Genomic DNA, 22,480 nt, shown 5'->3' with positions numbered 1-22,480 from the left:
CTCGTAAGTAATACCACTTTACTAAAAACTTGGTCTACTGTTTTTTTTTTTTTTTAAGATATTATTTATTTATTTGAGAGAGAGAAAGAGAGCACGCGCGCGCATGTGAGCAGGATGAGGGAGCGAGGGAGAAGCAGACTCCCTGCTGAGGAGGGAGCCTGATGTGGGGCTCAATTCCAGCTCTCCAGGATCATGACCTGAACCGAAGACAAGATGTTTAATCCACTGAGCCACCCAGGTGCCCCAACTCTTTTATTTTCTTAAGGTTTCATTCAAACTCAACATCTAATTTACATTCTTTGTAACAGAGAATTCTACTGAAATTTATCATTAATTTATGCACAAATTTCATTCTTCACTAATATGACTTCATCAATATAAAATTAACAGTACTAAGACAAAAATTTAGATAACCCCTAATTCCCAATTCTAATTTAACTCTCAGTAATTGTTCTACAATCTCCTATGCTTATTTTTTAAGATTGACTCCTTCCCAACTCTTGCTCCTTTCCATACCTACCCTAATTAGAATAATTATTTTGGCTAGATATGGAATCCTGAGGTTGAAACTGTATATAACTTATCTTTATTCCTGTAGCACTTAGTACTGTTCCTGGCATATACTAAGCACTCAGAGACTTAGCTAAAATGAATTCTAAATTAAATCCGTAGTCTAAATCAAAATCATAAATTTTCCAGGAACAAAATATGACATCACAGTAATTAACTTTATATGTAGTTTTTTATTTACATATTTAATTTAAAAGCAACTGGTTTTCAAAACTCTCTTATTTATAAATTTTTTTTTAAGATTCTATTTATTTATTCATGAGAGACACAGAGAGAGAGAGAGGCAGAGACATAGGCAGAGGAAGAAGCAGGCTCCACACAGGGAGCCCGACGTGGGACTCAATCCCAGGACTCTAGGATCATGCCCCGGGCCGAAGGCAGGCATTAAACCGCTGAGCCACCCAGGGATCCCCCTATAAATTTAATTTAAAAGACCCTAGGGGCACCTGGGTGGCTCAGCTGGTTGTCTGCCTTTGGCTCTGATCATGACCCTGGAGTCCTGGGATCAAGTCACACGTCAAGCTCCTGATTCAACAGGAACTCTGCTTCTCTCTCTCCCTCTGCCCCCCCAACACCTGCCACTTGTTCTCTCTCACACTGTCTCTCACATAAATAAAATCTTTAAAAAATTAAAGACTCTAGTAAGTAAGCCCAATAAAAAAAAGCATTAAGATATGAAATATCAACTTACTGAATGATTAACAACCACACTATCACCTTACCTGCTTTCTGTCTTTGTCTAGAATAAGATTAACCAAATGTCACCATTGCTGCCTCTTAAAACTATCTTTTTTTAGAAGATTTTATTTGGGCAGCCCAGGTGCCTACGCGGTTTAGCTCCACCTTTAGCCTGGGGCATGATCCCGGAGTCCCGAATCAGTCCCACGTCAGGCTCCCAGCATGGAGCCTGCTTCTCCCTCCTCCTGTGTCTCTGCCCCCCCCCGCCCCCCCATCATAAATAAATAAATAAATAAATAAATAAATAAATAAATAAATAAATAAATAAATAAATAAATCTATCTTTAAAAAATAATAAATAAAAAAATACAGTTTTAAGTGCACTTGGGTGGCTCAGTCAGTTAAGTGTCTGCCTTCAGCTCAGGTCACAATCTCAGGGTTCTGGAATCGAGTTCTGCATCAGGCTCTGTGCTCCATGGGGAGCCTGTTTCTCTTTCCCTCTGCCTGCAGTTCCCTCTCTCTCTGTCCAATAAAATTATTTATTTATTTATTTATTTTTTCTTTTTTAAGATTTTTTTTATTCATGAGAAACACAGGGAGAGAGAGGCAGAGACACAGGCAGAGGGAGAAGCAGGCTCCATGCCGGGAGCTGGATGTGGGACTGATTCGGGACTCCAGGATCACGGCTGGGGCCAAAAGCAGGCGCTAAACCGCTGAGCCACCCAGGGATCCCCAAAACTGTATTTTTATAAAATTTGCTTCAGAAACACTTTCCTATATACCTCAAGACTATTCTATTACATTTACAAACTTACCAAAATGCTCAAAAACAGTAAGCCTATGAGTATTTCACAGAGAACAAGAGACTAATATATGTTTTTATGGAAATTCAAATAAAGGTACATGTGTATTTGAAATTTATCAACCTTCTGTGCTTGTAAGGCAGCTTCCCGTTGTTGCCATCGTTTGTAAAGACCAAATAAGGGTGTGGCTCCATCCACCCACTGGATTAGTCCTGATCGGGTTCCTAGTGGTGTTACAGAATAGTGTCGGGCATGGAAACGGGGTGTTTCCTGGCGATTGATTGTAGCAAACATGGTATTCACAATAGACAGGAACTGCATTATTCTCTCATCCAGATGTAAATCTTCCAATCCTATGGAAATAAAATTTAAAGTAGCTATAGTGGTGACCAAATGGGGCTAAGTGCAATGGTGGGGATGGGATTACAAACATATCACTTTTGCATCTCCTCTCAATTAGCAGTAGCAGTCAAGAACTGAGAGCCAAGGAAGCACAATGCGAGCATTAGAGAACATTCCATTCAGTTGCAAGGTATTAGACACTAGCATTATTAGCTGTTCCTCAGTTCTACTTATATAAGTTCTTAAGCAAAGAGATAGTAGGAAATGGAAAATCTTAACTACCCAGTCTCCAACCATTTCCATTCAAAATCACAGAGGATATAAGACACCACGGCTATACACCTGGAACAATCCTCTCCCAGCACAAACACACACAAAGCATTCATAATCAAATTAAGGCTTTTCTTTTAAATCCCACCTTTGAAGAGATACGGATAGCTCTTGCCATCTGACCCTAGAAAGAGCAGTTTCTTTGGCTTGGTTTTGGTAGGTAAGATGGTGATGGTTCCGCCCACACTGTGGATTGTGACAGTGTCTCTAGCTGACACTTCTCCAGGAAGAGCAATTTCAGTGTTAGTCATGGCAGCCAGCCACGGGCTGATTTCTTCAAGACGCAAGATATAACTTGCACGTTTCTGTGCTCTCTGTTGCAAACTCAGCATTATCTATATTCATAAGATGGGGGTGGGAGGAGTTTATGTTATCACTGCAGTACTTATTCCACATTCACTTTGGCATAAAAGTAAACTTAAAATACCAATGAAAAAAAAATACAGATAACTTCACATTGTAATTCCTAAATTTAATTTCATGTTACATATTTGGGCCATTCCAAGAGAGGAACTACTGGTGTGCTGATATGACCTAGGTGATTTCTACCTTGTTCAGACCCATCTCTGCTTCTCTGTCCAAACAACCAATGCAATCAGAGCAGATGGAAGGAAAGCACTAAATTCAGGGCTGGTAGGAAATTAACTCCCCACTGCTAAGCTATATTTGATCAATGTGAAAACCAATCAATTATGTCCTAATTCATATAACCTTGACACTTATTGGCTATCAAGTATATGTACCCTTAGAAACCACCTGAAAAGTTGGTAACAATTTAGAACTCTGACTTCAAAATATACAGAATAACACCACAACCCCCTCTAATAACTCACAGGGAGTGGATCACATGTAAAGTTGTATTCCTACTTATAAGCTAACTTAATAATGTGCACCTGAACTAATGAATTCTGAGTTCTGCTTTCACATGAGAAGTTTTTATCAATCCTCAGCGAGTTTTGTTCCATAAAAGGAAAAAGACAACTGGAAACACCCCAAGTATCCACAGATAGGACAATGGATAAGCTATAACATTTTCCCATTATTAGATCAATGTTCAGCTGCATACAAAATACGGGTGAACTGTGGCACCTGGGAGGGTCAGTCAGTTAAGCTTCTACCTTTGGCTCAGCTCATGATCCCAGGGTCCTGAATCCAGCCTGCGTCAGGCTCCCTGTTTAGTGGGGTTTCTGCTTCTCTCTCTCCCCCTGGCCCTCCCCATTTCTGCTCTTTTTTAAAGATTCTTTTTTATTTACTCATGAGACACAGAGAGAGAGAGAGAGGCAGAGACATAGGCAGAGGGAGAAGCAGGCTCCCCATGGGAATCCGATGTGGAACTTGTGGACTCTGGGATCACACCCTGAGCCAAAGGCAGATGCTCAACCACTGAGCCACCCAGGCGTCCCTCGGTCTCTTAATAAATAATAAATAAAAAGAAAAAAGAAAAACATGGATAAATCGTAAAGAAAAAAACCCTAATGCTGACCCATCAATTATGGAATAAACACATACTTGCATATATACATATAAATGAAGTTTTATTTTATTTTATTTTTAAAGGATTTTATTTATTTATTCATAGAGACAGAGAAGGGCAGAGACACAGGCAGAGGGAGAAGCAGGTATCATACAGAGAGCCCGACGTGGGACTTGATCCAGGGTCTCCAGGATCACGCCCTGGGCTGCAGGCGGCGCTAAACTGCTGCACCACTGGGGCTGCCCTAAATGAAGTTTTGTTTTGTTTTGTTTTAAAGATTTTATTTATTTATGATAGGCACAGAGAGAGAAGCAGGCTCCATGCAGGGAGCCCGACGTGGGATTCGATCCCGGGTCTCCAAGATCGCACCCTGGGCCAAAGGCAGGCGCCAAACCGCTGCGCCACCCAGGGATCCCCCTAAATGAAGTTTTATTTTATTTTATTTTTTTTTAAAACATTTCATTTTTTATATATATATACTTTTTAAGACTTTATTTATTTATTCATAGAGATGCAGAGAGAGAGAGAGGCAGAGGCACAGGCAGAGGGAGAAGCAGGCTCCATGCAGAGAGCCTGACGTGGGACTCGATCCTGTGACTCCAGGATCATGCCCTGGGCTGCAGGTGGTGCTAAACCGCTGCACCACCGGGGCTGCCCTTAAAACAGATACTAAACAATATATCCTTTAGAAATGCATCAATAAATAAAATTTTTTTTTAAAAAAAAGTATTCCTATGTCTTCCTCTGGTTTTCTTAGTTGATTTATTGAAAAGGAGACAAACAAGCAAGAAACTGCTGCTGGAACACAAGCAAACAAGTTTTGGCTAGGCCACGCCTAATAAATTTCATCCTTCATGTTAGTGTTCTAGTCTTGTGCTTCTAGCTATTTCCTATGAATTTAGCATTTACTCTAGTTTCCTCCAGATTGCAGTTACTAGTTAAAGTCAGGTGTACTCTTTGTTTCTACACCGTTACCTTGTAATACTTTTCTCATTTCTAAAGTTAGGAAATCAGAAGCAATAAAGGTAAGGGACAGCAAAAGGATTAAAAAAAAAAGAAAAAGCTACAAGGTAATAAATAGGCTCCCCAAATAATGGTGTTGTTGCTATACCAAATAAAAACCAAAGAAAATAAGGAATTAAGGGGACCAAAACATAAAGGGAGTCTCAAATATTTAAATATGCTAATCATCCCCAAATAGCCTACGGAGAATTTTCAGTTACTTATAAAAATTGATGTTGTCGGGGATCCCTGGGTGGCTCAGTGGTTTAGTGCCTGCCTTTGGCCTAGGGCATGATCCTGGAGCCCCGGGATCGAGTCCCACACATCTGGCTCCCTGCATGGAGCCTGCTTCTCCCTCTGCCTGTGTCTCTGCCTCTCGCTCTCTCTGTGTCTCTCATGAATAAATAAATAAAATCTTTAAAAATTTTTTAAAAAATTGATGTTGTCAATGTAAATATTTTGTCTGTTAAAAATATTTAATACCCATGCCTAAGAAAAACTAGAGGCACAAAACTAAATTTTTTAAGATTTTATGAATAAAGCAAGCCGTCAATATTTACTTCAATGCCAGACCCCTTCCCTTGACTAATTTCTTACAGTATATTCTTCCCTAATGTGAATCCTCTATAGATAAAAGTTTGCTGTCTGAGGCCCATTTGCTCTCAAATTCTCAAAATGAACAAAAACACCTCTCTCTACATTCCGTATAAGCAACTGGTCATGCGCTTACAAAATCTTCTCTCACATTCCAAGTAAGGAGAGTCCTCATTTTAAAATTTTTATCTCATACTGAATTTCCCATTTTAGTAGCATTCTTGAGATTTTTCTGTACCTCTTTAAATGGAATCCAGCTGCTTCCAGGCTTTGCAGGATTTGATGGTGTCTTTAGCTTTTCAAGAGCATTTTCAATTGCATCACCATAGTTATCCTGAAACCACTTTTCATGAGGTGTTTCTGCAGGGGCTGCGGTGATGCTCCTTACATGCTCCAAAGCAAACACAATGGGCTTCATCAAAGCCGTGTGCTTTTCCCGCATGATTGCAATCTTCTCTTCTCTGATCAGGAAGACATAAAGAGTTTTACAAACATGAAACAGTTTAAATGCATCTGGTCTAAGTAAACAATATCAAAGAATAAGCTAAAATAAACAAGATAGTAGCACAATAACTTACTAACAAAGCATTGTAAAACATCCAGCACATGAAAGAAGCAGCTTGTCAACAATTGGTGCTGGGAAAACTGGATATCCATTTGCAAAAGAATGAAGTGGACCTACTTACCTTCCTTATACTACTATGAGGAAAAAAAAAAAAAAAACCACCTCAAAATGGATCAGAGACCTTAACTTAAGCCCTAAAACTCTTAGAAAAAAATGTAGGGGAAAGGCTTCTGGACACTGGATTTGGCAATGATTTCCTGGATATGGCGCAAAGCATACACAACAAAAGAATAAAACAGAAAAACTGGACTACTATATGAAACTCTACTTATGTGCATCAAAAGACACTATTAAGAGAGTGAAAAGAATGCACATTTTCTTTGTAAATCATGTATCTGAAAAGTGGTTAATATCCAGAATACAGAGAATAACAACAAAACTCAATAACAACAAAACCTCCAAACCCAATTTGAAAATGGGCAAAAGATCGAATAGACATTTCTCCAAAGATCTTCAAATGATCAAAAGGCACACAAAGTGGCACCTGGGTGGCTCAGTACATTAAGCATCGGGCTTTGGCTCAGGTCATGATCCTGAGGTTCTGTGATTGAGCCTTACATCAGGCTCCCTGCCCAGCAGAGTCTGCTTCCTCTCTGCCTCTGCCCGCCATGCTCCCCGCGTTCGCCTGTGTGCACAAGTGTGTGCGCATGCGGTGCTCTCTCTCAAATAAAATATTTTCTTAAAAAGATGCTCAACATTATTAGTCATTAGGGAAATGCAAGTCAAAACCATGAGATACCACTTCACACTCATTAGGATGGCTACTATAGGGCAGCCCCAGTGGCTCAGCGGTTTAGCATCACTTTCGGTCCAGGGCGTGATCCTGGAGACCTGGATCGAGTCCCAAGTCGGGCTCCCTGCATGGAGCTTGCACCTCCCTCGGCCTGTGTCTCTGCCTGCGGCCCCCCCCCCCACCTCTCTCCCTACGTCTCTCATGAATAAATAAAATCTTTAAAAAAAAAAAAAAGATGGCTACTATATTAAACAAGAAATAAATACGGGCAAGTATATAGAGAAACTGGAACACTCATGCACTTTTTGTGGGAATGTAAACTGGTGCAGGAAAACAGTTTCATGGTTCCTCTGTAAGTTAAAGAGCAACAATATAACCTAGGCAAATCTACTGGATCATACACAAATAACTGAAAACAGGGAGTCAAATGGATACTTGTACACTAATGTTCATAAAAATATTATTCTTGATAGCCAAAAGGTAGGAGCAATCCAAATGTCCATGACAGATGACTGCAAAACAAAATGTGGTATATTCATACAATGGAATACTACTCAGTAACAAAAGGAAGAAAATTCTCATAATGCCACAACATGGATGAACCTTCAAAACTCACTAAGTAGGGACGCCTGGGTGGCTCAGCAGTTGAACGCCTGCCTTCTGCCCAGGGAGTGATCCTGGAGTCCCAGGATCGAGTCCCACATCGGGCTCCCTACATGCAGCCTGCTTCTCTCTCTGCCTATGCCTCTGCCTCTCTGTCTCTCGTGAATAAATAAATAAAATCTTTAAAAAAAAAAAAAAAAAACACACACTAAGAAGCCAGACAGGGATCCCTGGGTGGTGCAACGGTTTAGCGCCTGCCTTTGGCCCAGGGCGCGATCCTGGAGACCTGGGATCGAATCCTACATCGGGCTCCCGGTGCATGGAGCCTGCTTCTCCCTCTGCCTGTGTCTCTGCCTCTCTCTCTTCTCTCTCTCTCTCTCTCTGTGACTATCATAAATAAATAAAAATTAAAAAAAAAAAAAAAAAAAAGGAAGCCAGACAAAAAGGGACAAACACCTTGGATTACACTTACATGAGGTACTCAAGAGTAGTCAAATTCAGAGACAAGAAATAGAACAGTGATAAAGAGGAACTAGTGTTAAGGGGCAATGGAAGGTTAGTGTTCAGTGGGTACAGAACTTATGTTTGGGATGAATAAGTGTCTGAAATGTACAGTAGTGATGGATGCATAACGCTATACATATTCTTAATGTGACTGAATCATACACTTAAAATTGGCTAAAATAACAAATTTTATGTTTTGTGTATTTTACACTGAAATGGGATGGATGAGCTTCATTTTCTGAGTAAAAGTGAATGAAAACATACTTGCGTAAGGTGTTGTTGTTCTGGACTCTCTTCACCTCATCTTCCAGCTGCTGAATCCGTCTCAGGACATACATGTGTTGCTGTAACAGAACTCCCAACCACAGCTCATCCCAGAGAACAGTGACCCTGCGCAGCTCAGCCACAAGCATCTGAACCTGCACATGGTACATTCAAATATGCTCATCTACAAGTTTACACACAGCACAGTTAACACTTGAAATTACAAGTTCCATGTGGGCATCTTTTGTTCATTATACATTCAGAGATCCTTGATTCACTGTATAGTATTCTATCAATACAGATTTATAAAACCAAAACTGAATTGTAAAGCCAATTTCAATTACTCTAAAAGCTTTTCTGTTCTTCAGATATCATTTCCCGTAACAATTTTTTTATGGGTTTTGTTTTTAGGGGCTTTGGGGGAGAGGGAGAAGTATAATAAAAACTATTTAACAACATATGAATTGTGTTTTGTACCTGTAACACCATAGTTGGGTTTGCAGAGGACAGCTTATCTACAATTTTGCTGTAGCAATCCTGCATCATGGCTTGGTCTTCATTTAATCCACTTTTAGGTTCATCCTTATTGCTATCCTGAGAAGCAGGAGGGCTTCCTCCCTCACATTCAGAAACCAGCAATTCTTCTCCTTGAATATTGCCAAGCAAAGTTGGAATTGCAGAGGAAAACTTATTTCCTATAAGAAAATGGAAGAATAAGGTACACTTTGGATGTTTCTCCTATGTGCGTATGTTGAATTAAGGAAAACACTGGTAATTATTTGATTCAACTAATTTGCCTTCCATGCATTAAATTAACCAAAGATCATGGATATTTTGCCTTTTCACAAGGTAAACTTTTCTATTTATTAATATTATAAGCAACTAGAACATAAATGGAAAAAAAAATTGAGTTTCATCAAATAGAGTTCTCCTGCAGCCAGAGTCTAGAGCTAGAGCTTAGTTTCATTCTCATCCACCTTTACTCAGCTTATCAGTGAACCCAAGAGCACTGACTCAATTTCCCTAAGCCTAAATGGGTTACTGTGAGACCATCCCCTAGTGCCAGACACAGAAGTTACTACCTCAGTAAACAATAGTTATTACTGGGTAGCCCTGGTGGCTCAGTGGGTTTAGCGCCACCTTCAGCCCAGGGCGTGATCCTGGAGACCCGGATCGAGTCCCACATCAGGCTCCCTGCATGGAGCCTGCTTCTCCCTCTGCCTGTGTCTTTGCATCTCTCTCTCTCTGTGTCTCTATGAATAAATAAATAAAATTGTTTTTTTAAAAAACATAGTTATTATTGAAAAAAACCACAAACTCCATCAACTCTGTAACAGAAAGCTCAATAACAGTTACCTGACAGACATTATCTGCAAAATAATTACACTTAAAGTAGCAGTATTTTAATACTTCATACCTGAAGCCTGTGATTCAGTACTGAGTGATATGGTCCCCACGATTGCAGGGTACAATATGAGATGCGGGGAATCTTGAGCCACTCGGCAAAGGAGATTACAGATACTTTGGCGCACATATACTTCAGGGTGGTTTAAGCGTGAGAAAAGCTGTGGAATAATTCCTTCAGGATAAGAAGAAAGGAGGATACTTTAAAGTTATTAAAAACTGTCAACACAGCAGACACAAAAGCAAAAACCTGATGTTTGTTGAGATCAGTTTTTTTGTTTTGTTACTTTAGGATTGGTTCTAAGGGCCTCACACTTCTCCCTGTGGTAACAAAGAAGCTTAACAATAGTTCTTGATTTTAAGTTTGGTTAGGGTACAGAGCCATAATCAAAATGCAGAGCAATTCAACAATGTTCTGACAAAATGTATTTTCTATGAATGCCTGTAAAAGAAAATGTTTAACAAAGGACATACAAAAAAAATTTGAAACTTATTTTCATCACTGTCTCCAAAATTCATGTTATAAACATAAAGGTACAGCCTCTCAGCATTCCAGTTCTCTAAAAGGTGGGAAAGAAGAGTATGTAACACACAGTTTGTGGTGTCCTATCAACTAATGTAGCTATTCTATAACACATTAAAATAACAAAGGAACTACCACTTTTTTTGTTGTTGTTCTACATGTCCTACCTAGAAATAATTTTTCTTGAAACGTTTTATTTAGACTGTTACCTCTCCATGGAGCAGTAGGTGTTGTTTCCAAGCCATGTTCCAGATACTGCCTAAGTTCGCCAGCATGTTTAACGAGCAATCTGAGTAAGCGCAGTGTGGCCATCACAATCACATCATCAGTACTCTGCTCGGCTCTGTGACTTAAATGTAGCCTCGGGTCATCTTCATCTAAAGGAACCTAAGGGTGAAAGATGAAAGGCAGAAATAAGAATACTGTTTTCATTTACTAGGAAAAAAATGTCAAATACATATTCTTAGAACTGAACATTGTGCTACTAACCTGACCAGCATTGAGTTTGAGGAAAGTAAAATATGCACTACAAGACAGCTTGTACAGGCTGAAGATTCTATCTACAACCTTCCTCCACACTTTAATAACTCCTTCTGTTGCACTGTCATCAAGTTCTGAAAGCCATGGGCAGCTTGAGATTAGCTGACGCCAGATAACCTCAACCATGTCATCTTCCTCGTTATCTTCATTTTCTGTTATCTGAAGCGTTATATCTTCATCCTGAAGAAAATGTGGGCATAAAGTGCTATTTTTTTAATACAAACAGAAAAGTGGGGGGAGGGAGGGGAGATACATGATTTTCCTATCCTATGAAAGCATTTTTCTCATTTATGAAAAATTAAGTTACTTCACATTTAGCCTTACACATGCTAAATGTCAATATGCTCCTCTGTATGATGTATTTACTGATTTACTAACAAAGGGTAAAAGACTGTTTTTTGCTACTTTAAATGCTTCTAAGTTACAACATAATATTCTGCCTGGAGAACATTAAATTTAATCTGTTCAAAAATTTGAGGCTTGAATATATACAGAATTCACTCACAACAGATTTAACTCTCTTTATAGTAAAGGGCACATACATAATACCAGCTTTGGCAGACATGATACATGTTGAAGTGTAGAGCAAGATGAGTCAGTACAGCTTAGCCTATGAAATAAAATCCAAACTTTTAAAGTCTCTTAAGTACTCAATAGCAGTAACATTCTAGAATTAAGAGAATTCTGAGGTGAAATCCTATAGCTATAAATTCTACAGCTCATTTAGCCTATTAGCTTTCAACTCTAGCTATGAATTGGAATCACCTAGTAAGCTTAAATATATATACACCCATGTCCCACTCAGAATATCTGGAGTGGTATTCAGGCACTGGTGTACTTTAAAAGGTCCCAAGCTAGTGTTAAGAACCTAATTTCTAATCAAAACAATTAAAAGAGAAATTTAATTCACATAAAACCAACTTCACCTACTGTAACAGGACCTTAAGGAAATAATTTCTCAAGGTATTACATTCTTCTCAAAAAAGTATCATAATGCACTTTCATCTTAAAACTCAAAGTTGTGATTTGTAACAATAACTGCCTAAACCGCATTCAACATTTAATCAAAAAAAAAAAAAAAAAACATTTAATCAAGTATGTAATCAATCTCCTCAAAATCAATGAATTAAAACAGTGATCTTGACACCCTTTGTCCTAAACACTGTATGTTTTCCTTGCCTGAATCCCCGCTGGTCGACACACAGCCTGTCCAAGAATACCATATATTCTCTCTTTTTCTTCTTCAGTTATAGTGTCTGGAAGCAGATTCTGAACTTCAGATTTTTCTCTAGGCAGCAGACGAACACCTTCTCCCTGACTATAAAAATAAATAAGTCATTAGTTTTGGCTACCAAAACATGTCAGCAGACATTTTAAATCTCTGCTTTGCTATGCATTAAATAAATTACACATTTCAATATACATACCTGGCATTGTCAACCACCTTTCTGCCCCACCTATAAGCCCAACTAGCCAATGCTGCCCAAGATTTGGCTACTTCAGGTGCCTGTACTGAAGACAGGTGATACAACTGTCCCAAAATGAAGTCAGGTTCTCCAACTCCAATATGTACTGCCATGAGGGACAAAAATAAAATAAAATAAAATAAATAATAATAACGAAAGGACTCAGCAATGTTACATTCATAAATTTCAAATCTTTTTTTTTTTTTAAAGATTTTATTTTATTCATGAGAGATAGAGGAAGAGAAAAAGAGAGAGAGAGACACACACACAGGCAGAGGGAGAAGCAGGCTCCATGCAGGGAGCCCGACGTGGGACTCGATCCCGGATCTCCAGGATCACGCCCCCGGCTGAAGGCAGCGCTAAACCGCTGAGCCACCTGGGCTACCCACGTTCATAAATTTCAAATGACATTCCTATCAACATTTTAAGGGTTTTATTATCTGTAAACTATCACTAAGTTCTAGAATATTACAGTACGAAAACTGAAGAACACATTTTTACTATGCTTTTCTAAAAGGCTAATATATTGAAATCAATCACTCAGCTTCACAAATTAGCTTAAATTAGCACCCTTCAAACCACATAAATATCTTTCATGACACTGAACTTTATGTAAAACATTTCAGGAATTAGATGTGTTTACAATGCCTTGAATTCTAGATATGACTGGCTCTTTCCTCATAATTAGGTTAAGCTTGGACATTCTAGCAAAAATAATTTATAGGTGATCAGTATACAATCTCAGTCAGAAATTCATGAGGTAAAATATCTTTACTCACAGTTTAGAAGTGAAGAAATCACCTGCTATAATGCAATTTGCCAATATAAGATTTATAATAATCACAAGACACATCCCTTATGAATATCAAGACTATAAAACATGTAGATTATAATTATTTTATAAGACCAACCTAAGCAATTGAAATCCTAGGCTTCATAACAACAAAATAGAAGTATATTCTCAATCAGCAAGGAGGTTAAATATCTCCCGCTCTGTAAAATCTGGACAGAACACGCACTCCAACACTGAATCAACCACCCTATTTGTTAAGTACCTTTCTATTACTAGCACTAGTGTCAGAATGTGAAACGTTCATCTTTCTGTAGTTTCTGGGCTCTACCAGCCAAGGAGACCATAGACTACTCTTGTGTATCTATCTTGTTCCTTCCAGTGTGAGGTGGAATTTAGGTGTCTGGAACTGGACCTTCTTGCCAGCAAAAACATCTAAGTCCATAAAAGCACTGTGGCTTGGGAAGGCCTGAGGAGTAGAGTTAAAGTGGCATCCACAGTGGCATTAGATACTAAAGATATGGGTCTTAATTTCTTCTAGACTGTATACTAAAGTTCATGCAAATAATTTTTGTGGGAAATTACAGCCAGTATAACATTGTAAACATTAAAAATAGTGGACAAATAACTTCTAAGACTGCTATTTTAAAGCTAATAAAATAAAGAAATCCTACCTGTTGATTCACTCTCAATCCGAGGATACTCTTCTTCCATTGTATTAACAGATGGCAGTTCTATTAAAGCGAGTATGTTTTTAGACAGAGTAGAAAGACCTGTGAAGTTCTGCTGTTGCTGAGCTCTGTAAACCTGTTTCAGCTGCCCTGAAATTTCTTTCCATTCTGCCTGGATCCATTTAGCCAATGTCAGAATTGACTTGGCAACTGCATATTCAGCTTTGGCAGACTTGCAGAAAGATATGGCACAAGAACTCAACATTTCCATTGCGTGTGTTGACTGGCCTACAGAAAACCAAAAACTAGCCCTTAAAAGCCTTATATGCAAATGTTAACAGTATTTCAGGGTAAAATAAAAATGTAAATTCAGTGGTAATCAACGATCTCTAGAAATATTTACTTTCATAAACTATAACAAAATTACCTCTTGTTAAAGCACCAAATTATAGAGATACATCAATTACAGGTAATTTATTATTCAAGATGCAAATGTTCTGTCATGGCTGAAAAAAATCAGCTTTTCTATTACTGCCTTACATCATACACATTAGCATTAATACACATGATTTTCATTTTAGTTATACACTAATCACAGTTCATTTTACTAACCTGCTGTATATAGCAATTTGGTTTTTTCAATGTCAAGTTCAGGCCCCCATTTCTCATCCACTTGACCTTGAGTTGATAGTTTTTTAAAATGCTGGACTAAATCCTGTGCAGTAGTAGTCTTTCCCAGCTGAACCTCACTACACTGTGCCAACAGTCTTGTTGCAAGTGACACATTCCCTCGTTTTCTAGCAAATTTTGCTGCTGTCAGACCTAATTCCATGAGATGGCTTCTAATTGGAACCGTTTGTTCTGGAGAAAAGAAAACATTTCATTAGTCCATGATTGGTCTAACCCAGACCGCACAGAAACACGGCCAAAAAATTCTTCCTCAACCATTTACCTTTACCTACTAACTCTTTAAATAAAAATCTCATTTTTCATTATCTTTATTTTATTTTTTAAATTATTTATTATTATTTATTTATTTATTTATTTATTTATTTATTTATTTATGATAGTCACAGAGAGAGAGAGAGAGAGAGAGAGAGAGGCAGAGACACAGGCAGAGGGAGAAGCAGTCTCCACGCCCCGGGAGCCTGATGTGGGATTCAATCCCGGGTCTCCAGGATCGCACCCTGGGCCAAAGGCAGGAGCTAAACCGATGCACCACCCAGGGATCCCCTCATTTTTCATTATCTTTAAATCCCTAACATAGTACTTGGAATACAATAAACAATACATGTTAGCTGAAATAAATGTAAGCAAATGATGAAGCAGACAAAAAGTAAAAATCATCTGCTAGACAAAAAAAAATTAGTCTTTTAATTTTAGTTTCTGGATCTTTTTTACTAGTAAAGAGCCTAGGCCGTGATGCGTGTGTGGCTCAGTGGTTGAGTGTCTGCCCTTGGTTCAGGACATGATCCTGGGGTTCCGGGATAGAGTTCCACATCAGGCTCCCTGCAGAGAGCCTGCTTCTCCCTCTGCCTCTCCCTGTGTGCCTCTCATGAATAAATAAATAAATCTTGAGAGAGAGAGAGACAGAGAGAAAGAGACCTAGGCCAAAGGGTGGAGAATGAGGATCCCTTTCTTCTTGTGTAAGTACCCTCTGCCCTTCTATCATGCCATTCTCTCCTGGTACACTCTTACCTTTCTGAAGAATCCTCAGTCTCCTCGTCCACTACCCATCTATTAAAATTGTTGCCCTCAAGGTCAGTCCTAGGCTCTCTTATCTTCTCACTCTGCATATTCTCCCTGGACAATATCATCTGCTCCAATAGCTTCAACTAATACAAATGCTGGTGACTCTTGAATCTTTATCTCCAGGCAGACCTGACATCCGAGTCCCACCTGCCTACCAGTCACCTACACTCAGGTATTTTAACATGACACAAAAGTGCCTTGACACAGGCACTTTTAACCTGTGTCAAGTGGAATCCATTTTCTACCACCCTGCAAACCTATTTCCTTCCCCTGTTTATCTTTTCTCAAGGAAAGGCACTGGCTACCTAAGCAGGTGCCTGCCAGTATCTTAAGACTTTACTTGCAGCCCTCCTATCTTTTCTAATTTTTTTTTCAATCTCTACTGCCACTACCTTGGCTACCTTTAGCAGCAACTTCAGCCTAACTGATCTATCTGCCCTGCCATCCTCTTCTAGTCCATTCACTAACCTGCACCTGAAATCATCTTACAGTTTAACTTCCCTTTAATGGCTTCCCACTGCCCCTCCGACAAAACCTCAACTCCTGAACTTGCCTTGAAAGGCACCGATGGCTTGCATTTCATCCCAATCTCCATCTCCTTCCGCTTCCTCTCTTCCCACTCTCCTTTAGGCAAACTGAGTCACCTATGAATCTTTCATTATTGCAAGTGGTCTTCACTTGTTTTCCCCAACTGCCTTCCTTCTCATCCCCAACTTCCTCAGGTATCAGCTTAAATATTACTTCCTCCCCAAATCCTTTTCTGATTCCTAGGATTAAATTGGTGCCCTTGCTGTCGGTTCTTTTAGCATCATACACATGTATTTCCATTCAGCACATCTTATTGCTGGCCCTTGTTTGATGTCAGTTTTCCCTACTAGACTTTAGAATCCAGAAACAGGCTTGCCTTGTTCATTCACTGTTACATCCCAACTTCGAGCACAATACCTGGCACAAAGCACACACTTCATAAGCACTTGCTAAAGAAAGAAAAAAAAATTGAGAAGTAGAGTTCTGTCTCCAACTATAACCCCTGGGTTACTGACCTTTTATTCCAAATTTTAAAACTTGTTCAATAAGAGAAGGATGAGAAAGAAAATGATATTTGTAGTCCTATTATATGGTATGCTCTGTGCTACGGCTTTTATATGCCTTGTCTCATTTCCTACAATCCTTACCAAAAAAAATAAAAAAAATCTCCTGAGCAAGGCAATACTCATAACCAAAAAGGAAAAGTGACACAGAAGTTTACTGACTTGCCCTAAGGTCCTTCCATTTGCAAATGCTGGACTAACGATCCAACCCAAGTGTATATGGCAATGAGGATCCAGGTGAGTCCCAGTTTCCAGTAATCACTCAGCAATGCAAGTCCATACCCTAGCAAAATCTTACTTGAAATTTATTTTTTAAAGATTTTATTTATTTATTCATGAGACACACAGAGAGAGAGGCAGAGACACAGGCAGAGGGAGAAGCAGACTCCACACAGGAAACCCGATGTGGGATTTGATATCGGGACTCTGAGATCACGCCCTGAACCAAAGGCAGATAGATGCTCAACCACTGAACCACCCAAGTGAATGAAAGCAGACGCTCAACCACTGAACTACCCAGGCATCCTCCTTACTTGAAATTTAATACACCAATGTATTCAGTAACCTTAGCTACCAAGTTTTCAATGAAAATTCTACAGAATTCTGGCAACTTTTCTATTTTTAAGCAATAAATTGCTAATTCCCTTTAACATGAAAGACATTTCTTTCTTAAAAATGAGACCTAGTTAAAAAAGACTTAACTGATATTTATACAAATACTATTTCCCAATTAAAAAAATACTATTTCCCTAACTATTCATTTGGAGCATTTAAAACTTAACATTTAAAGTACGTTGTTTCTGACAAAGAACTTGTATCCAGAATAAACAAACAAGTCTACAACTTGATTAAAAACGGGCATGATTTGAACACTTAACAAAGCAAGATATACAATGGCCACTATGCAAATGAAAAGATGCTCAATCTCATTAATCACCAGGAAAATGCAAATAAAACCACAATGAGATAATATTATACACTGGTGCCAGTGACTAAAATTAAATACCAACACTACCAAGGATGTAGATGTCAGAAGAAATGTACAAATACTTTCTAAGAAAATCTCAAACATTTTTAATGTTAAACTCTGTGACCCACTAACTGCACTTGTAGGCATTTAGTCAAGAGAAACACAAATAACCGTTCACCCAGAGACCTGTATATGAATTTCATAGCAGTTTTATACATTATAGTCCTAATTTTAAAATAACTCCAATATCTACCAAAAGACCCAGAAATAAATTATGGTATATCCATAGAATGGGCAGTACTCAACAACAAGCAGGATCATAGTACTACTACACACAACAATGAGGAATCTTAAAAATAAAATGCTGAGCAAAACAAGCCTGACACAGAGAGCTATATGACTATATTTATATAAAACTTTAGTAAAGACATGTCTAATCTACAGTGATAGAAAACAAATCAGTGATTGTCCAGGACAGGAAAGATGGGAGAGGTGACTGGGAAGAGGCATAAGGAAACCTTTTGGGGTAAGATAAATTTTCTGTAACTTGATTTGATTGGTGGTTGCACTGGTGAAGGAAGATGTAACAAAACTCATGGAACTGTACAATTAAAATGTATAAATTTTATCTCAATCAAAACTATTAAAAAAAACCTAATTACCTTTTATCTTCTCCAACAACTGACTCTGGTACATGGTATATCTTAATGCCTGCATCCATGGCCTCACATCATGCTGTTTACATGAACGCAGGGCTTCACTGAAGAGTGGAATAAGACAATCCTGCCAGAGAAAAAACAAAACTGCTTAATGTAAATAGCTCCTTACATGACTGTAGGTTAAGGTAAGCTGCATCCCCCATAAGCCAGCTATTCCAGGCTTATTTATCAAACTCTCTTCTTTATTCACTATATTTTCTTAAGTATTTTTTTTTTTAGATTTTTTATTCATGAGAGACACAGAGAAAGAGAGAGGCAGAGGCATAGGCGACAAAGAAGCAGGCTCCCTGCAGTGAGCCTCACCTGAAACTCGATCCCAGGACCCTGGGATCTTGACCAGAGCCAAAGGCACTCAACCACTGAGCCACCCAGGCGCCCCTTCACTGTATCTTCTAACACAAGAGGGAACACACTCTAAGACACACTAAGAGCAAAATCTTTGCTATGCAAAAGAAAAAAAAGGATTATCAAGTCCAATTTATCAATAAAGAACATTTTTATAAAAAATAGTCTATTCGCTACAAAGCAGAAATTGAATTACAGAAAAACACAAAACTGTTTTATAAACAGTTTCTCAAAGATTATAATTCTCCAGGGAAGGGCTCATCTTTGGTTAAACTTTAGCCTGTATGGGAGGAGAATGAGGTGTCCTCATTATTAACTTTTCTAAGTAAGATCTTTGCCCAATGTGGGGCTTGAACTCATGACCCTGAGATCAAGAGTCAATGCTCTACCAACTGAGCCAGCCACATGCCCCTGAGAGTGTCTCTGTTTTAATCAAATCTAAAATTTACAACACCTGTCAATGGAAATATATCTATATACGCCAACACTTCTGAAAAGAAAAGAAAAAAAATTAAGCAATTAGCCATCCTTGAAATGATGTAACCTAGGTTCCTTCATCTGCCTCACACATTTCTCAAATAAAATTGTGCCTGAAAACGGCATTTTAGATTTCGGAATTTACTACCTTGTCCATTAAATGCTACAAATGCTACTTTAAAAATTCAATAAGGTCTTAAGGCAGGCGCCTGGGTGGCTCAGTCAGTTAGGTGTCTGACTCTTGGTTTGGGCTCAGGTCATGATCTCACAGGTCTTGGGCTCGAGCCCCACACTGGGCTTCAAGATCAGTGGGGACTCTGCCTGAGATTCTCTCCCTCTGATCCTTCTCCATGTGTGTGTGCTCTCTCAAATAAATAAATAAAATGGGACGCCTGGGTGGCTCAGAGGTCGACTGCCTCCATTTGGCCCAGGGTGTGATCCTAGAGTCCTGGGATCGAGTCCCACACTGGGCTCCCTGCATGGAGCCTGCTTCTCTCTCTGCCTGTGTCTCTGCCCCTCTGTGTGTCTTTCATGAATAAATAAAATCATAAATAAATAAATAAATAAATAAATAAATAAATAAATAAATAAATAAAATCTTTAAAAAACAAAAATTCTACACGAATGCCTATTAATGTTCAGAATAGCCTGATAAGAATACACAAATACACACCTCTGTTGAAAGTCTGTTAGAAACTGTGTTCTCCAAAGCAGAAGAGCAATACAGCTGTAAGGTACTGAGAACTGGCAGAGACTGTGAAACTGTTAAAGTAGAAAGTCTCAGTGGTCCGATAGCTATGCGGGAGGTTTGCTTCAAGTACTTCACCATGTTTCTGAAACAAAATATTTACTGTCAATTAATAAATGAGATTTTCCATCATGTGTAATCACTGAAGGGATGAGGTAGTTTGGCAAGATGCTACCATAGTGGCATCCAAGCAGGAGAAAGAAAAAGGAGCTGCCCATCCTTTAGTAAAGTGACATAAGCAAGTCAAGACACACTTCTGGGGATTTCTACAGTTTATTTAGTTTCAACTCTATATATGTTGCCAACTGACATTAGCTTATCATATGACCTCTACAACTAAAATGAAGCTATCATGACTAACACTGTAGCAATCTGGTAAATGACTCATCCACAGTACATACATTTATCATATGGTATATAGAGTGCAAATTATCTTCTTTAGGATTAAACTTACTCAGTTATGGACTGCCACTTCTGATCTTGTTCTATGTGGTTTAAAGCAGTTGCCAAACAAACAGAACTTCTCAACAACTGAACTTCAATGGATTTCTGAAGTTCCCTTGGATCTGGACTTAACATGTTAGGAAGCAGTTTCTTCATATCTACAGAAGTTAAATAAATTCCATTAAGTCAATTTGCTTTTAATGCGTAAGACTGATAAGACATTTTGCCAGTATTAAAAAGTTATAGCCAAAAAAAAAAAAAAAAAAAGTTATAGCCAATGAATACATTCTTTCATATTTAAGTTCAGGCAGCTGAAAACTATGATTAAGCATTTCTGATAGCTACATAAAAATTAAGAGTCCACAACTGAAATTGTATTTCAGACCTGCCTCACAACAGCTGATTTCCAAAGTTCAAAAAATCAGTAAACCAACCTACATTTAAAGGGGCAAATCTTACTGAATCTAGCAACTCAATGCTAACACACAAACTACTCACAGTACTAAATTTAGTGTAATATTTTACAGAATGTTCTAGTTGTGGTGTGGAAGTTAACAAACCACATTAAGAGGTCAAGAAAAATACTTCACTTAAACACTAAACTTTTTCAAACGTGGCTAGATAAATCCCAAAGTTTTACAATAGCTTTTTTCAGTTTAATTTTACTTGAAACTGTTTTCATTTGCCAAATCAAATATAAGTAAAACAGCCCTAAGTGTGTTCCTTCACGCGGGATTCTGCCCCAAATTAAATGTACAAAAACTTCCAGTTTTTTTCAGTAAAATACTAAACATTTTGAACAACTTGTCTATAAAACACATAACCCTAAGATTATTATTTCAAATACCTATTTTCTCTTTTGATCCTCCAGCAAGTAGATTGATATTTTCTCCTGGTAACAATTCTAATTGCTCAGTACATTCAACAAATTCTCCAGATTCAAAACTGCTTAGTGATCTGTAATTAGAATACCAGTTAGTTTGTATCACACCTATGCAGTCTGTGGCATCATTAAAAAAAAGAATTCTAGAAAAAGCACAGTTACACAGCATTCTCTTGAAGTTCTTTCCACGTGGGCCATCATTTCTATTTTGTTTTTTTTGTTTGTTTGTTTTTTAAGATTTTATTTAATTATTTATTCATGATAGAGAGAAAGAGAGAGACGCAGAGACACAGGCAGAGGGAGAAGCAGGCTCCATGTCAGGAGCCTGACACGGCACTCGATCCCGGGAGTCGATCCCGGGAGTCCAGGATCGCGCCCTGGGCCAAAGGCGTGCGGTGCGCTAAACCTCTGAGCCACCCAGGGATCCCCTTATTTCTATTTTGAAGAGGCGACTACCAGTTTAATAAGCACTAAAATGGGCAGCCCAGTGGCTCCAGGGTTTGGCCCTGCCTTCAGCCTGGGGTGTGATCCTGGAGACCTGGGCATTGGGCTCCCTGCATGGAGCCTGCTTCTCCCTCTGCCTGTGTCTCTGGCATGCTCTCTCTCTCTCTCTGGTCTCTCATGAATAAATAATTAAAATCTTAAAAAAATAATAATTAGCACTAAAATTGAAGTGGCAAACCAGAAAGCCACAGCAATAGTCATTCATCCAGTTTAGCATACTTACCTTCCATGTTTCCTTCCTGTTTTTGTAGCCTATTATCCCTGGGTCCCATCCGACAAACTGAAAGACCTCTGGCAGGGCAATGCCAACATCTGATTCGCCCCAAGCTAGCTCTAAATTCACTATGTGGTCCCATCCCCCACTTAAAGCCCAGGCCCCTGGAGGGCTCCTGTCCTATCCTGTCCTATCTCAGCCTTCCATCCTCATCTTGCCTCCTGTCACTGCTGGCCTCCCTCCTTCTCTCCCTTCTCCTACATGTTTCATGAAGGCTGTTTCTCTTCTTTCAAATAACTCTTCCTTTCCATTTCCTTATGTCATCTGAAAGTTGTGGTACCTCTGAAACGCCTTTAGTCCTGTAGCATCAATGCTAAGACACGAGGTCTTTTCCTAGCTCTCTACTATTGCTACTTT

General features: G+C 38.8%; 1 protein-coding gene across 4 annotated transcripts in view; it reads right to left on the bottom strand.

The window, feature by feature from the left end:
* The window catches only part of SMG1 (SMG1 nonsense mediated mRNA decay associated PI3K related kinase), a 107,303-nt gene that overhangs the window by 26,588 nt on the left and 58,235 nt on the right, over positions 1-22,480 (bottom strand). For all 4 annotated transcript variants that reach the window (XM_038540251.1, XM_038540249.1, XM_038540250.1 and 1 more), the window contains 16 exons: positions 21,310-21,419; positions 20,473-20,620; positions 19,944-20,103; positions 18,392-18,512; positions 14,529-14,777; positions 13,920-14,204; positions 12,417-12,561; positions 12,169-12,307; positions 10,939-11,169; positions 10,659-10,836; positions 9,940-10,101; positions 9,000-9,217; positions 8,523-8,677; positions 6,032-6,254; positions 2,812-3,058; positions 2,175-2,404 (listed from right to left, as the gene is read on the bottom strand). In XM_038540251.1, the coding sequence (XP_038396179.1) occupies positions 2,175-2,404; positions 2,812-3,058; positions 6,032-6,254; positions 8,523-8,677; positions 9,000-9,217; positions 9,940-10,101; positions 10,659-10,836; positions 10,939-11,169; positions 12,169-12,307; positions 12,417-12,561; positions 13,920-14,204; positions 14,529-14,777; positions 18,392-18,512; positions 19,944-20,103; positions 20,473-20,620; positions 21,310-21,419 (3,001 nt within the window). The remainder of the gene's footprint in view (positions 1-2,174; positions 2,405-2,811; positions 3,059-6,031; positions 6,255-8,522; positions 8,678-8,999; positions 9,218-9,939; positions 10,102-10,658; positions 10,837-10,938; positions 11,170-12,168; positions 12,308-12,416; positions 12,562-13,919; positions 14,205-14,528; positions 14,778-18,391; positions 18,513-19,943; positions 20,104-20,472; positions 20,621-21,309; positions 21,420-22,480) is intronic.

This window comes from Canis lupus, chromosome 6 (genome assembly GCF_011100685.1).
Source record: "Canis lupus familiaris isolate Mischka breed German Shepherd chromosome 6, alternate assembly UU_Cfam_GSD_1.0, whole genome shotgun sequence".
Classification (NCBI taxonomy): domain Eukaryota; kingdom Metazoa; phylum Chordata; class Mammalia; order Carnivora; family Canidae; genus Canis; species Canis lupus.
The sequence above is the reverse complement of the archived record's forward strand: the minus strand, read 5'-3'. Positions and strand labels throughout refer to the sequence as shown.